Here is a 14,411-nt window from a genome sequence, read left to right as displayed (position 1 = left end):
AGGGCGGCATATAAATCGAACCATAAATAAATAAATAAATAATAAATAAATAAATAAATAAATAAATAAATAAATAAATAAATAAATAAATAAATAAATAAATAAATAAATAAATAAATAAATAGTATGTACCTTTTATTATTTTAGCAATAGCAATAAAAATGACAATACTGTACAGCAACAGTCACCAATCTTTCCAGATAGGCGGACGAGCGGAACAGGGGAGAGGGGATGGTTCTGTGTAAGTAGCAGGCGTAAGCGCCTACCATTTACACAAGTGGAGCTATGTGTACATGCTGTTTTGAACAGGCCGTGCCCTGGTAGCGGCCTTCGGCCCGGGGGTTAGGGACCCCTGCTGTACGGTACAATATTAAAACAAACAATAGTAATATTTTTATATAAGTAAGGATAGTTCAGTACAGATTATGCTATCTACAAACACATTTTATGTATGATTGAAAATATTTTTAATATTAAAATGTTTAATAAATGTTTAAAAATATTCTCTATAAAGTGATATATAAATGTTTCAACGAAAAATACGAATACTTCCAGTAAGCCAGATTTTTTTAATTATTGTTTTTAACAGTAATGGATTGTTAGGCTGTGAGAGATTGTGTAAAAATTGGGCAGATAAATGCATTAGTGGTTATTTTTTCACTAAATTGGTATTGACATTCCCAGAGTGCTGCTTTTTCTTTTTTCTGTATAATAGTTGATGGTTTTTAACAATTTCAAGCATTCATGATTGAATACTTTTTAAATGAAAAAAGAATGAAAATAGTTTAAATGCAAATACAATTCCATTACAAAAGGACCGCCCCTTTCCAATCTTCTAACTGTTTGCATCTTTTGCCACTGTTATCAGAACTTCAGCTGGAACCTATTGCTATATAAATGGAGTGTGTGTGCAAAAATGATACTAAAGTATGATGTTTGATTTATTTACCTCACAAACAAAATATATTCATAATGTAACACAAAAAGTAATTATGATCCTATTTAAGTTAATTGAGTTGATGGGGTAAGAGTGAGCACTTCATTAAGCGACTTGGGCTGATCTTGAACAGCCCTGTATATATCTCAAAAACTTTGGCTTTCCTTATCACAGTAAATTTCTCACTAAGCAGATTCTAGAAACATGATCCGCTCAAAAGAAAGATCTAATGGCCTTAAAATGTCATTCACCACAATTAGTCTGAAAAGGGTCATGAAACCACTCTATAACCCTTGGTTTCCACTGGTCCCCAGTCAGAGGCATAGTCTTCATATGGTGAAGATTGGGAATAATAATTGGAAATAATAATAGCCATCATCTGGAACCACTCCAGGAATACAGGAAAAAACTTCTCCAAGTAATTATTAAGATTGAAGAACAAAAACTTTCTTCTAAAAGAATGGTTTATGGACAGTTGAGTCAGAACTAAAACTTTTTGGTATATAAGGATACATATGAGCAGGTTGTGTTTGGGGGATGTTTAGCTCATTGAGTGTTGCCTTGTATCAGAGAATTTTATAGGAGAATATGAGACTCTTTAATTTACTTCTATTTTAATAGCTAGACTGACTTTCAGATAATTATCTTAACAATTGTACCATGGCTTTGCAATGTACCTTTATGTCAAGGAGAAAGGCAATGAGATCTAGACTTAAAATTATTAAATTTCCATGGGTATATAGTAGAGTCTTAATTCATAAACTAATGGTAGGTAGTACCGTACCACTCAGAAGTTTCACCCAATAGAAAATAAAATATTTATCAGATTTACCTCCCAAAGGTGGAAACTTCATTTTCTGAGATCCACAGTTTAAAATATTTATATTTACATAAAATACATGATTTCAAATATAAACATAACTGCAAGATAGAAATTTGTCTTGATCATTAAAATTATTGGTAAATTCAACCATGTTGATTGCTATTTATTTTCTTAGTTTAGAAGGATTACCCTTTTTGTTAGTGACAGAAACACTGTTCTGAATACACGTCAGCCTATAACATTCATAAGCGGTGAGCAGCTTATCCTGTTTTCAAGTTATGCTGGTGACATAATTGAACAGCCAGTCTCCATGGCTGCAGAGCAGGTGTCTCAGCATGGCACCTCTGTTCAGAAGCTTCCCTGTGAGCTGAAACTCTGATATTTTTGAACTCACGTTGAATTACTTACATAGATGCAAAAAGTGTCAGCTGGTTCCATGTACAGAAGCAGACTATCTGTAGAAAAGTTCTCCCTCGTGAATGTGTTGATTCAAGAGTACTATTTGTGCCAGGTTCTTTCTCAAATGGGGAACTGGCACATCGTATGTAATCTTTTGTTTAGAGATTCCCCTACCAATGAGTAGGAAGTCATAGCTGTCCTATGAAGAAGTCTCTTAGAGGCAAGGTGAAAAATGAAGCACGTATTCAAGGAAATAGGTAGAATCTGCTTACTTAATTCCCTATCATTCTCTCTTCTGTCAGTTGCTGGCTTTCAATCCAGAGTTTTCATTGCTCACCTAATACAGGACACTGGAAACATCTTATTTTTTGTTTCCCTGCAGTCTGTTTATTACACTAGAGATGCATTATTAGTACCTGTTCTGCTAAAAATATTTTCAGTTGAAGTCTTGCTGCAACTGGATTAGTGTTCATAGCCCAGCTGGGTATGTAATTCCTTTACTCCTTTAGAGACAGTGCAAGCTACATTCTTGAAGAATATATTGTAAATCTACAAATGACAGTTCCTAACATGGTCCTGCACTACGAACCTAGCCTGACTACAGTAGAAGCTTCTATTTGGACATGCAGGTTCTCCTATTAGCTAACATTATTCCCCATGACCTTAACACCTCTGATTTTATTTGATCTTTTTGTTTCATTTTGGGGTAACACATTGCATGATAACCTATAACATGATAACATTGCAGGGGTCTCCAACCTTGACAACTTTAAGCCTGGAGGACTTCAACTCCCAGAATTCCCCAGCCAGCAAGTTTGAAGTCCTCCAGGCTTAAAGTTGAAGTTGAAGTCCTCCAGGCTTAAAGTTGCCAAGGCTGGAGACCCCTGACCTAAAGTGCTACATTTTCTCTTCCAATGTAATTCTCAGGTCAGGATAGGAGTGTGCAGTGGACCCCCTTAAAAAGTATACCCAAGGATTTGGAAGTACATTCAGATCTGTTTGCCACAACCAAAGACATTTATTTGAGTACTTATCAATGCTTATCATTTTTAAAGCCCTGCACTTTTAAGCCTTATTTTATACTGTACATATAGTACATCAAACCTATTCAACTTCACACAGCTGGATATGAAGAGTTCTGTTTGTCACCTAGATTTTACCTTAAATGTAGACTACAGAAGAATACCATGATGATTAGTAACCTTGTTAAGAAGAGAAAGGAAGACCTCCCTTAGAAAATGAAAATGTTACCTAAACAAGAAGAAAGGGGAATACAGGCTACCACAAAAGTGACTATTGAGAGGTTAATAAATATTCTCTACTAGACATTTTGTGAGCCATATCTTATACAGGCAGTTCTTAAGTTTTCTTTTATCTTCGTCCTCTCTTTCTAGCATGCTTGACTTTGCTATTTATCCATTTCAAGACCTTGGAAATAATAGAACTTAGAAACTTGACAATTGCTACTGTTGATACTGTGTTGCCTAATATTATAAGAGGTAGTAGAATAGGAGAGCTTCTTCTAAAATCTTCTTTCATTTCTACAGTTTGAAGAGTGTTCAGCTCCAGATTGTTCCAGCTGCACCACAGGGCCAGTTGATTTATCTCCCGTCTATATGCAGATCCATCATTGTCTCAAATGAGACCAATGACTGTTGTGTCATCTGCAAACTTCAGTACTTTAACAGAGGGATCCTTTGAGATGTAGTCATTGGTGTAGAGAAAAAAGAATAATGAAGAGAGCGCATAGTCCTGGGGGGCTCCTGTGCTAATTGAACAGCCATTCAATATTATTTTACCTAGCTTCACCTGCTGCTTCCTATCTGTCAAAAAGCTTATAATCCATCTGCAAGTGTGGTCAGATATAAAAGCTTAGAATGCATTATTCCAGTGAAGGGAAACTATCAGTGCTATATATATTTTCTAGTCAATTGCTAGAAACGCACATGATTTATTTTGTATGCAGGCTAGTATAAGCATGATAATCAACAAATTAGTATGCTAGGATTTTCACTGAGAAAATCAGTACTGTAATTCTGAAATGCCATTTTTACTGCTGCTCATCTTTTCTTTATGCATGTTAGAGTATTTTTTGTCAGTATTTTTTCAGATATTTAAAAATGTTTTTTCATTGAGTCAGTCAAGACTTTTTTATTCATTAACGATTCTCATTTAAATCCAGATATCTTGGATATATTGAAATCAGTAAATAAAATTTCTATGCCTTTTTAGTTACGTAATCTTTGCCTTTTAAGTTGTTGCACATATGGAATGTGTAAAGATATAAAGGTAGATCAGAACTTATGAATGTTTAATTTAACTAAGTGTAGAGGAGTAAAGAGATCAACATGAAGAAGGAAGAAGTTATTAAGTAAGGACCATCTTAATCCTGGAATGAGGAGGGAATGTGAAATGGAAAGAAGTTGCTTATCAGGCTTCTTGTGTGTGCGAAGACCAGCTGGCTGGCATGTATGTGTGCTCCGGAACTCGGAACAGCAACAGGCGACACCTGGCATGCCCAGAGAGCTGGTTCTGCATGCCACTTCCGGCACGCATGCCATAGGTTCACCATCACAGTTCTAGGTTATTATAACCTCTGTCAATAAGTAGAGTTTCACTATATACTTTGTTTCCTGATCAGGCCTACCTCAAAAGGCTCAATATTAGAGGAATTTAATCTGGAACAAATCATCTTGTTATGGTGAATCATTTTTACCTGTGAGTGCTTGTTTTCCCATTCAGTGAAAAGTGCATATCATTGTGTCATAGAATGTGCTTTTTAATAAAGGTTTCATGGTTAACCAAATTATTTCTATTTTGACCCATGATAGAAAAAAAATGGCAGTTTTTGAATTCTTTTTCTTCTATGGAAATTTTTGCCATTTTTCATGATAAAAACACCAGCACTCCAGATATTATTGAAGTACAGTTTTTAGTAGACCAAGTCAGAAGACAGAGATTCCTCTTTTTATGTAACTAGGAAAGATATGAACCTATTCAAAACATAAAATGTATAAATTTACTAATAGGACCAAAATAATTCAATTTTAGTTCTGCAGTCTGAAGTATTGTCTAGCTCTGGGAAGACTATAGACAAATAGCCATTATTTTGACCTATCTGCCAGGAACAAGGTACAAGATGCTTTCTGGAGATATCTTGCTTCCACTTATTTGTAGTCTTTCCACTTTTCTGTTTACTTTAACCTTGTCAAGTTTGGTTTTACTAGTCTCATCACTTGCTTACCAAAGTATGTTTCTGTTTGCTGATTGTTGCCTTACAAACCAGTCTCTCTTTGTTAATCCGTAACTGATTGATTGGTTCTTTTTGCATTTCTTTCCATGACACTTAGCAGCTGTCTCCAAATCTACAACTTTAAAGAATCTGGTTTTTTTATATTACTCTTCCAAACTGTACAGCTTTATGACATTGCCATTAGAAAAGCCATTGTTTTAATTATTCTGATGTTGTCACAGAAATATTTCTAGCTCATTATTTTATCTAAGTTTATCATTGCCTTTCTTTTAAGAATTAACCTACTCCTTCCTTAGCACATTCATTTTTATTTTTGAGCTCAAAGGTAAAACAAAAGTAAAGATCTTTATCACCTTCACTTCTCGTCTTTGAACTGTCAACTGTAAATTGACTAGACAACATATTAGATGACTTTACCTTCTTACTATTTAACATTATCCTATACTTTTGTTTTCCATTTAGAAGATGATATCTGCATTTCTCAAACTATTAATATTCTCTTATCTAATTCTGATTTCAGGTTTTTGCTTGTAACTGTACATTTAATAGTCTCTTTTCCTGCTTCTTTAAATAGTTTGATGGAGATTTCATCTACACTAAGTACTTTTCTGTTTGATAAGTAGTCATTTGCCTTTTGTATTTCACTTTCACTGCTTGTTGACATTCTTGATTATCATACTTGTCCTTTCTTGCTTGAAGTTTAGCACCTCTGTAGAAGGTAAGGAAGATTATCTCGATAAATACGTATTCAGTAGGAAAGATCCATTATCAAAGCCACAATAGGAAAAAAGCAAGCAGAAAATATGTGGAGGAAGCTCAGCCAGAGAACTTCATAAATCACATGAGGGTAGACACATATATATCACATATATATCACAGTCTGATTTGCTAAATTCTATTATAACTACTTCCCCTCATATAGCCTTCCGTGGAATTAATTCCTAGTATGGTCTACCTGATAGGGCTGACAGTCAGTATTCAGTTGTAAGTTTTCATCCTCTGCTTTTACTGCCATGATTCCTCTGTATAAAACTTGCTTGGATTTCTTTATTTATAAAATTGTGGATATAATTGTCTCATACTTTTACATGGCTTCTCTGGTTATTTTTCATATAAGATACCTGTACTGAATATATTTCAGCAGTAATTCATGGCAAAGCAAGGTAAGTTTACAATACCCAAGAAAGGAGGTCTTACAAACTGCAAAATATAGAACAGAATTGCAGCTTGTTGCAAATGATACATATCCTTATGTACAAATGATACATACCCTGCTATCAATACTAATCGTGACTCAGAAAAAGGAGGGCATTCTCTGTGCCCTGCACTTCTAACCCCTAAAGCTGGTCCCAAAGGACATCATGGCTTTCAGGTTATTGAAAGATTTAGGGCAGTGATGGTAAACCTTTTTGGTACCAAGTGGTGAAAGCACGTGCGTGAGAGCAAATGCACGTGCCCGAACACCCAAAATGCAATGCGCACATCCCCTGTGCATGTGGCCTCCCCCCCGTGCATCTACCCTGTCCCCCCATCCCCTGTTTTGGGCCTGGAAAGCCTCCTGAACCAACCTGGAAGCCAAAATGGAGCTTAGGGTCGCAGTGTGAGCACCCCCCCAGGGCCCCGTTTTGGGCCTGGAAAGCCGTCTGTACCAACCTGGAAGCCAAATTGGGGTGTGGGGGCGCCACATGAGGAGGAGTGCGTGCACAAACCCACAAAATGCAATGCAAGCTCCCACCACGCATGCGCCCTGCTCCCATGCATGTGCCCTGCCCCGCGCACATGCGCGGCAGAGGCCCGAAGACCAGCTGGCTGGTGGGAGGCACACACATATGCGTGGTAGAGCTGGGCTGGGATGATGGCTGGCTTGCCCGCAGAGAAGGCTCTGCGTTCCACCTGTGGCACATTTGCCATAGGTTTACCATCACGGATCTAGGAGGTCACCACCTACATATATCTATCTGAGCTCTTCAGACGTTATCCAAAAGCATAACCAATTCTATTTCAACCTATAACTCAACTGAAAAGGGTCCAGCCCTTCAGAATCTATCTACCCATCACTATTAATGCATAATAAAATGTGGACCATTTCATCTGACAAGCAATTCTTGGTTGTTCATACTTCTGATTCCTTTAAGAGAACTAGGCAAGCATAGGTTTTATGCATATTTTCAATGGAATAAGGGAAAGAAGAACATGTAATATTTATGGACATAGATGCTAATACCAGCAGTTTATACAAGACCATTTTTTCAGAAACAACTTAGACTACAGACTAACACATATTTGTTTCTATTAATCACATTTTATGTCCCTAAGAGTAAGTCTCCTGAATTACCTTTTAATAGAAACACTGGAATAAGACTGTTTTTGTATTTTCAAAAACACAACTACTGTTTGGGCATGCCAAAGATTGCACATGATTGCTTAAGATTTGTTATAAAAACTAGAATTAAAGCATGAATTTTACATTAAATAGGCTTCCCAGTTACTTCCAACAAGCATAAAGGAAGGAATCTGGCAGATCTGATAGACTTCCCTCTTAGCAATCAGGATATGAAACAGTCTCTTGGAGCTCTGATTAGTAGCACTTATTAGAAAGATTAAAGTTACGCACAAGAATTCCAGCAAGAGGTTGATTGTTAAATGGAAATCTATATATAGTCAACGTAAGGCACAAGACTGGTCTTTCTCACACTTTTTCATGCAAAGGGAATGGAAGGAGGTTTGTGACAGTTGGAACCCTTTGCATTTGTCAATTGTTTTGGCAACTGTTGCTGCTAGACTTATCAGAAATTATTCTCATAATACCTTCCTACCAGCCTAGACCCACTCCATATTCTGACTCACTTCCCTTAAAAAATTTTAAAGGTCAGGATTATTTAGCCTTCTTTTAAGGAGATGTGTTGTTTGATCTGCAAAAGAACATATTGTAAATCCAGAAATGGCAGCAAGTTTGTCATCTTTTTGGAGTACACTAGGTAGACACATCAGGAACGCTATGTTACTCTTATAAAATATAATAACAGAATCTTGAATGCCTGTTCAAGTTTCTTTCAGTCCAAGTAAACAAAATCAAGGTCAAGTTATTTTGAGTAAATTTCCTCTCACTTACTTCAATGCCTAAAGTATATACAGCAACCTCCTTTTTAAACGTTTTATTTCTTTCTCATCTCTTCTACTTACCGTAATAGCTCATTCCCCCATTTCCCTCCTTAACAGCTCTTTCATAACTTTCCAAGGTCAATTCTAAATTCCTTTACACTAACCCACAACTGTGTTTATGGTGAATTTAACATAAAAAAACAACTAGATTTCCATAGCCACTGAATGCAGTACATAGTTACCATGACCATCTGTCATGTTGAAAAAGCCAGTGCCCTACACTTAATTGGAAATGGTTCTGCTCAGTTCGTTATTTTTTGTACAGCGCAATAGTTTATGAAGTAAAAAACCTCCATTTCTTAGCACAAGAAATTTGTAAACTAAGCATATGAATACTATTCTAGTCAGCTCCTCTTTTACCCTTATTAAGAAAACTCCAGTCTGTCTTATCAGCTAAAATTATATTTAATTAAAAAAACACTTTCTCTGGGAATTGAAACTTTAATGTGATAGGAGAGCCTAGTAGTTTTAATGACCCTGAAAACACTGCTGATCAGAGGCTGATACCCTGATAGTGTCATCTTTGCCAGTTAAGTTACATGAGGTGTGTAACTTAAAGGTAATCCACACAGCAGGGAGAGCAGGTAGCTGTGACAGAAGCTAATCTATTTAGGAAAAATTAAATCTAGAAAATACAACAGCTAGCCATTTCTGCGATGTTCAGAAAATTGTACAACTATGGGTAAAACATTTAGTTACAATATGCTGAAGTGCCAAATAATGAAATCTATTTGATGGAAAAGAACACTAAACTTGCACAGATAAATCTGAAAGAGATGATATCATCAAACTAAAGACAGCATAATGTTATTTTTAGAACTCAGGAAAGATTCAAATTCTTATCAATGGACATATGTATCTATTAATGGAACAGCTTCCTTACCAGTTTATATAGCCAAGAGTAAGAAATGAGATGGATGATCCAATTGTTATTTTGCTATAATGTGAAATTAATTCTGCCTTGGCTAGCCCAAGTGGTTCTGGGGTTTTGGATGTCTTGGAATTGGTGATTTTTTTTTTTTTTTTTGGTCTTTTAGTCTTGATAGGGTAGCCACTCTGTCATACAGAGTTGATATTAAATCTGGAATTCTCTGAGCATCATGATGCCTGCTGGATGACAAGTGACAGCAATGGTCTGGAATGTCTTTGCATAAATACTTTCTGAGTGCGAACTGTGCCCATTTACTGTTTTCTGTTACTCACGCATAAGTCATTCCCTGAACAAATTCCTGCAATTAGTTGTACAGCAGTTTTCACTGAAGAACTCTCAAAAGCTTCAAGTGGTTCAGAATGCATTTGTGTGCAGTTTTGCATGCTCCAAATGTTGCCATGCAGCATTACTGATACTTGGGTTGCATTGGTTTCCAGTGCTGATTATTGCCTTTAAAGCCATGCATGGCATGAGGCCAGGTTACTTCCAGGACCATCTCTATTCCCAAGGGTTTCTGCCTGTTCCAGCAGATCCACAATGGTTGGTCTGCTCTATTAAACGATGTATCTTATGGAGCTAAAGGTGTGCTGCCTATTGCAATGCCTATCTTACGAAACACCTCTTGGCTTTCCCAAAGACTGTTAAGAGCTGGCTTTTTCTTCAGGCATTTAGGCCAGGATGCTGGTAATCCCAAATTATTTATACAGGTTGTTCTTTTTTGTATTACTTGTAAACAGTAAGAATCATACAAGTGTGATGAGCTATATAGAAATTTCACATAGAAATAAATATTATTTTGTTTAATTTTGATTATGGAATTTTTACATTATTTTTGTATTGATTGTTTCCCATCTAGAGTTATGAATGTAAGATGTGTACACACACTCACACACACACATTTTCTCTGACAAAATACATCACTACTGGCTTTCTAGTAATCTATTATGACAGAACTGAAGGATGTAAATCCGGAGAAAGATTAGGTTAATTTTTGTAATAAAATATAGTTTCGCAATAGATTTATATAAATATAAAAGGTGAATAATTTATTTATAAGAAAATTCATTAGCGGAAGCAAGCCAACATGTAGACTCTTCTTAGCCACAGCTTTCATTGATGATCAAACTTTTCAGTGTTACATTTTGCAGAGTTTTTTCTCCATTTTTTTCTTACATTTAACAAAATCCATTAAAGTGGGGGAAAGTATGTAATGTATCTTGATTAGTAGCATTATAAACTGTGTAGAAGTATCCTGGTCTTCTATTGAGGATTATTTCCTCTGTTAAATCTATCTGCACTTCCAATTACAAAAAAGTAAAGGTTCAGATATATTAAACCAGTCAGCATTGTAGAGGGAATGGAAAAATATTGTCTTCAAATATGTGTTTAATATTTGTTTCTGAATGAGAATATATTTTGATGTTATTTTATGACAATTGGAAATAGAACTATTCGCAATCCTGGTCTTGACAAAATAACATCATTTGTATTTACAAGTGGTTATATATTACTTGTTTCTCTTCTTTTGGAAAATATGAGTGATGTACATGAAACTATAAACCAAAATGGAATATATTGCAGTTAATAAATTTAACTTCTTTTTTCTTCTTAGGGTGGTCATTTGCACAACGTCAAGTCACTGTTCAAGAAGGGCCTCTATACCGCACTGAAAATTCTCACATCACCATTTGGTGCAAGGTCAGCGGTTATCAAGGACCATCACAACAGAATTTTCAGTGGTCCATATACCTTCCGTCTTCTCCAGAAAGGGAAGTACAGATTGTCAGCACCATGGACCCATCTTTCCCTTATGCAATCTATACTCAACGTGTTAGGAGTGGAGAAATCTATGTGGAGAGAGTTGAAGGGGATTATGCTAGGCTGCACATAACACAGCTCCAAGACAGGGATGCTGGCGAGTATGAATGTCATACTCCAACAACTGATGAAAGATATTTTGGAAGCTACAGTGCCAAGATGAAGCTAATTGGTAAAGTGTATTGTATTATTTTCATAAAAAAATAGAGTATAATTATAAATTGTGGAGAATGGTGGTTTGAATGTATTTTATTATTGTTAATTTTCATAAATTAGAGCTAGAGGGAAAAAATTAAGCTGGAAAATGAAATACGTTACTGGCACAGATTTGGGCAAATAAACTTAAATTTAATTCTACTGAGAACAGGATTTTATAGATTGACAAAGCTACCAATACAAATGGAAGTCAAGAACCATTTTTAAGTAAGATTGGAAAGAGACCAAGCCCACAGATTTTCCTTAAAACCGTGCATAGTTGGTGTGATTCAAAGTTTTCTCTTAGCGCCTACATCTTTCTAATGGGTTTAATTGATAAGCCTTATATAGTGCTTCAGATTTGATTTCCAAAAGATGTTTCAGGGTGCATTGGAGAGAAAATGTAGTAGTAGCTTTCTACGAAACACATTTATCTTTTAAAAAAATATTTTAAATTTTTATTTTAATTTTTTACTAATTGGTGAAATACAAAAAAATTACAACGGCGTCAGGAAAAATAGTAATTATATAGTAAAAAATAATGATATTGATTAAAATAAATGTTACCAAAATATCATCACAAATTAACAAAAAATATTTATGGTAACTATAACTTATAATTAAAATTAATTAATTTTTTAAGATTATTCAGACTTGACCATATTAGATCATTTTATCATTTTTAAAATAGACAGACTATATCCGGGATCTAAAATGTAAAATGTACACTACTTTGAAGCAAATGAATACGTGGCTATTTGTTGAAGCTGCCATTCAATCATCAGAAAAATGTGATTGCTTTAAGATGTTATCCTGTCCTCAGAGCATTTTTGGAGGCGAGATCCATGGCTCTGTTAAGCTATGGCGTCTATTAATACATTGCTTTTTTGGTATCTCACCCTAAAAATCTTGAATATTCTCTTTCTCAGACTGATATATTCTATTAAAATAAAACTAATTACAAAATATATTAATAATAATAATATATTAATAAATATATTAATTTAACTGAAACTAAATTTATTCTGTAACTTTACTTTTTTAAAAAATAGTGTAGCTGAGATAATGTTTTGTTTAATGATCACAAAGCAATTTGTACAGTAATCCTATAAATTTTTTTGAGGAGATTGATATACTTCCACAAAATAAAACTTAATTTTACAGTTTTTAATTATGACATAATTATTAAATAATATATATTGCCAGTTTCCATTTAGTTGTTTCTTTGTTTTTTTTATCTATTTCAAGTACTAGAATTTCTTTCCAACTACTAAATGGTTTGGGTGCCAGAAATTTAAAGCACACTTATAACCTTCTGAATATGCTTCAGTCATCTGATTGGGTTTTTATGAGTACCACTGTAAGTGAAGCTGGAACAGGGAAGAAGAGGGATTTTACAGCGGTGTTGCTATACTGCGGAATACTTTCATTAAGAAATCTTTTCTGTTGCTCACATATTCTTTTTATTGACTTATGAAAATTGGCATAGATTTTAAAATCATATTTTTCTTTTAATGTAACAGTAACGCCAGTCTATAGTAATCAATAATTAGGAGGAGACTGGTCATACTCTTTCAGACCAACAAGTATTATTTATTAATTATGATTTGTTAAACAATATATATGGCTGCCCAGCTCACATATGGTAACTTGAGGGCAGATTAACGCATTAAAAACCACAACATAAAAGGCCACACATAAACAATACTAGTCAATTGATTGACTCTGTATCAGTGTGGGGTCCCCAGGCCCGCAGACTGAACTAAGTCTTCAGGCCTTACAGAAAAGTGACAAATCGGCATCCAATTTTAACTCTGGGGGAATGATATTCCATAGGGAAGGGACCACAACTAAGAAGGCTCCTATTCTTGGTTCTACCAGGTGTATGTAGCACTCTAATGGATGAGGCCATAACATGCCTTGCCTTACTGGTGGATCACATAGATGTAATTTTAGAGAGGCGGCCTTTCAAATAACATGACCCCAAGCAATGTAGGGTTTTAAAGGTAATAGCATTAAAGTTTATGTCTTTAAATAAATGTTGTTACTATAGTTTGAAAAGATGCATTAGGCTGTTCATATTTGCTTTTTTTAAGTTTATAGACATACTTTTAAAAGTATTACTTTAATACTTTTAAAAAAGTATTAAGAATTCACATGTTGCTTGAATATAACAAATAATATGTTTTTATTTCAATTAATGATTAGATAAAACAGAACATATTTTTTGAAGATGATGTGTTTTGTGGTTGAGGATGGATTTTTTGTTAAGATACAGATTGTTATCTCCTGTTTATCATTTGTTTTATTCTACATGTAAGATATATTTCACATTTTTACAGGAAAGGTAAAGTTTCAGAAAAGTTTTTGCATGACTAAAATTAAGTTAACAATGAAAATATTGCTAGCTTCTGCTGTTATGTTAAAATTCCTTTTTATACAGAAGTATAAATTTAATTTACAATGACTTTAAATTCCATTTATTTTAATTAATTTAAATAGCATAAGGGGAAAAAAGAAATGTGTGAGATCAGTAATGATTATAGGTTTTAAATTAAATGTTTCTGAATAAATTATAGGATTTATATATTAAAATTGCTTGGAGATGATTAAATCAGGAAAGAAGTTCATTTTTATAGAGAAACTGGCAGAATAGCAGAACACATATAAGTTGTATATTTATAAAGTCAACTACTTCTGCATTTGAATTTGTTAATAGTTCATAAATAATAATTCTATTATAACAATTCTAGTAATAATAGGGAGCAGTTTGGTGTAGTGGTTAAGGCATCACGCTAGAAAAGAAGAGACTATGAGTTCTACTCCTGTCTTAGGTATAACATCAATTGGGTGACATTGTGCCAGTCATTCTGTCTTCATTCTAAGAAGCAGG

General features: G+C 34.6%; 1 protein-coding gene across 1 annotated transcript in view; it reads left to right on the top strand.

Annotated features, from left to right (window-relative positions):
• Positions 1 to 14,411, top strand: part of IGSF3 (immunoglobulin superfamily member 3) — a 111,186-nt gene that overhangs the window by 8,367 nt on the left and 88,408 nt on the right. The window contains exon 2 of the mRNA XM_070943718.1: positions 11,118 to 11,495. Within this exon, the coding sequence (XP_070799819.1) occupies positions 11,118 to 11,495 (378 nt within the window). The remainder of the gene's footprint in view (positions 1 to 11,117; positions 11,496 to 14,411) is intronic.

Source organism: Pituophis catenifer, unplaced genomic scaffold, assembly GCF_029215685.1.
Source record: "Pituophis catenifer annectens isolate HBS135680 unplaced genomic scaffold, rPitCat1.0.hap2 SCAF_4, whole genome shotgun sequence".
NCBI classification, from domain to species: Eukaryota; Metazoa; Chordata; class Lepidosauria; order Squamata; family Colubridae; genus Pituophis; species Pituophis catenifer.
The sequence above is the reverse complement of the archived record's forward strand: the minus strand, read 5'-3'. Positions and strand labels throughout refer to the sequence as shown.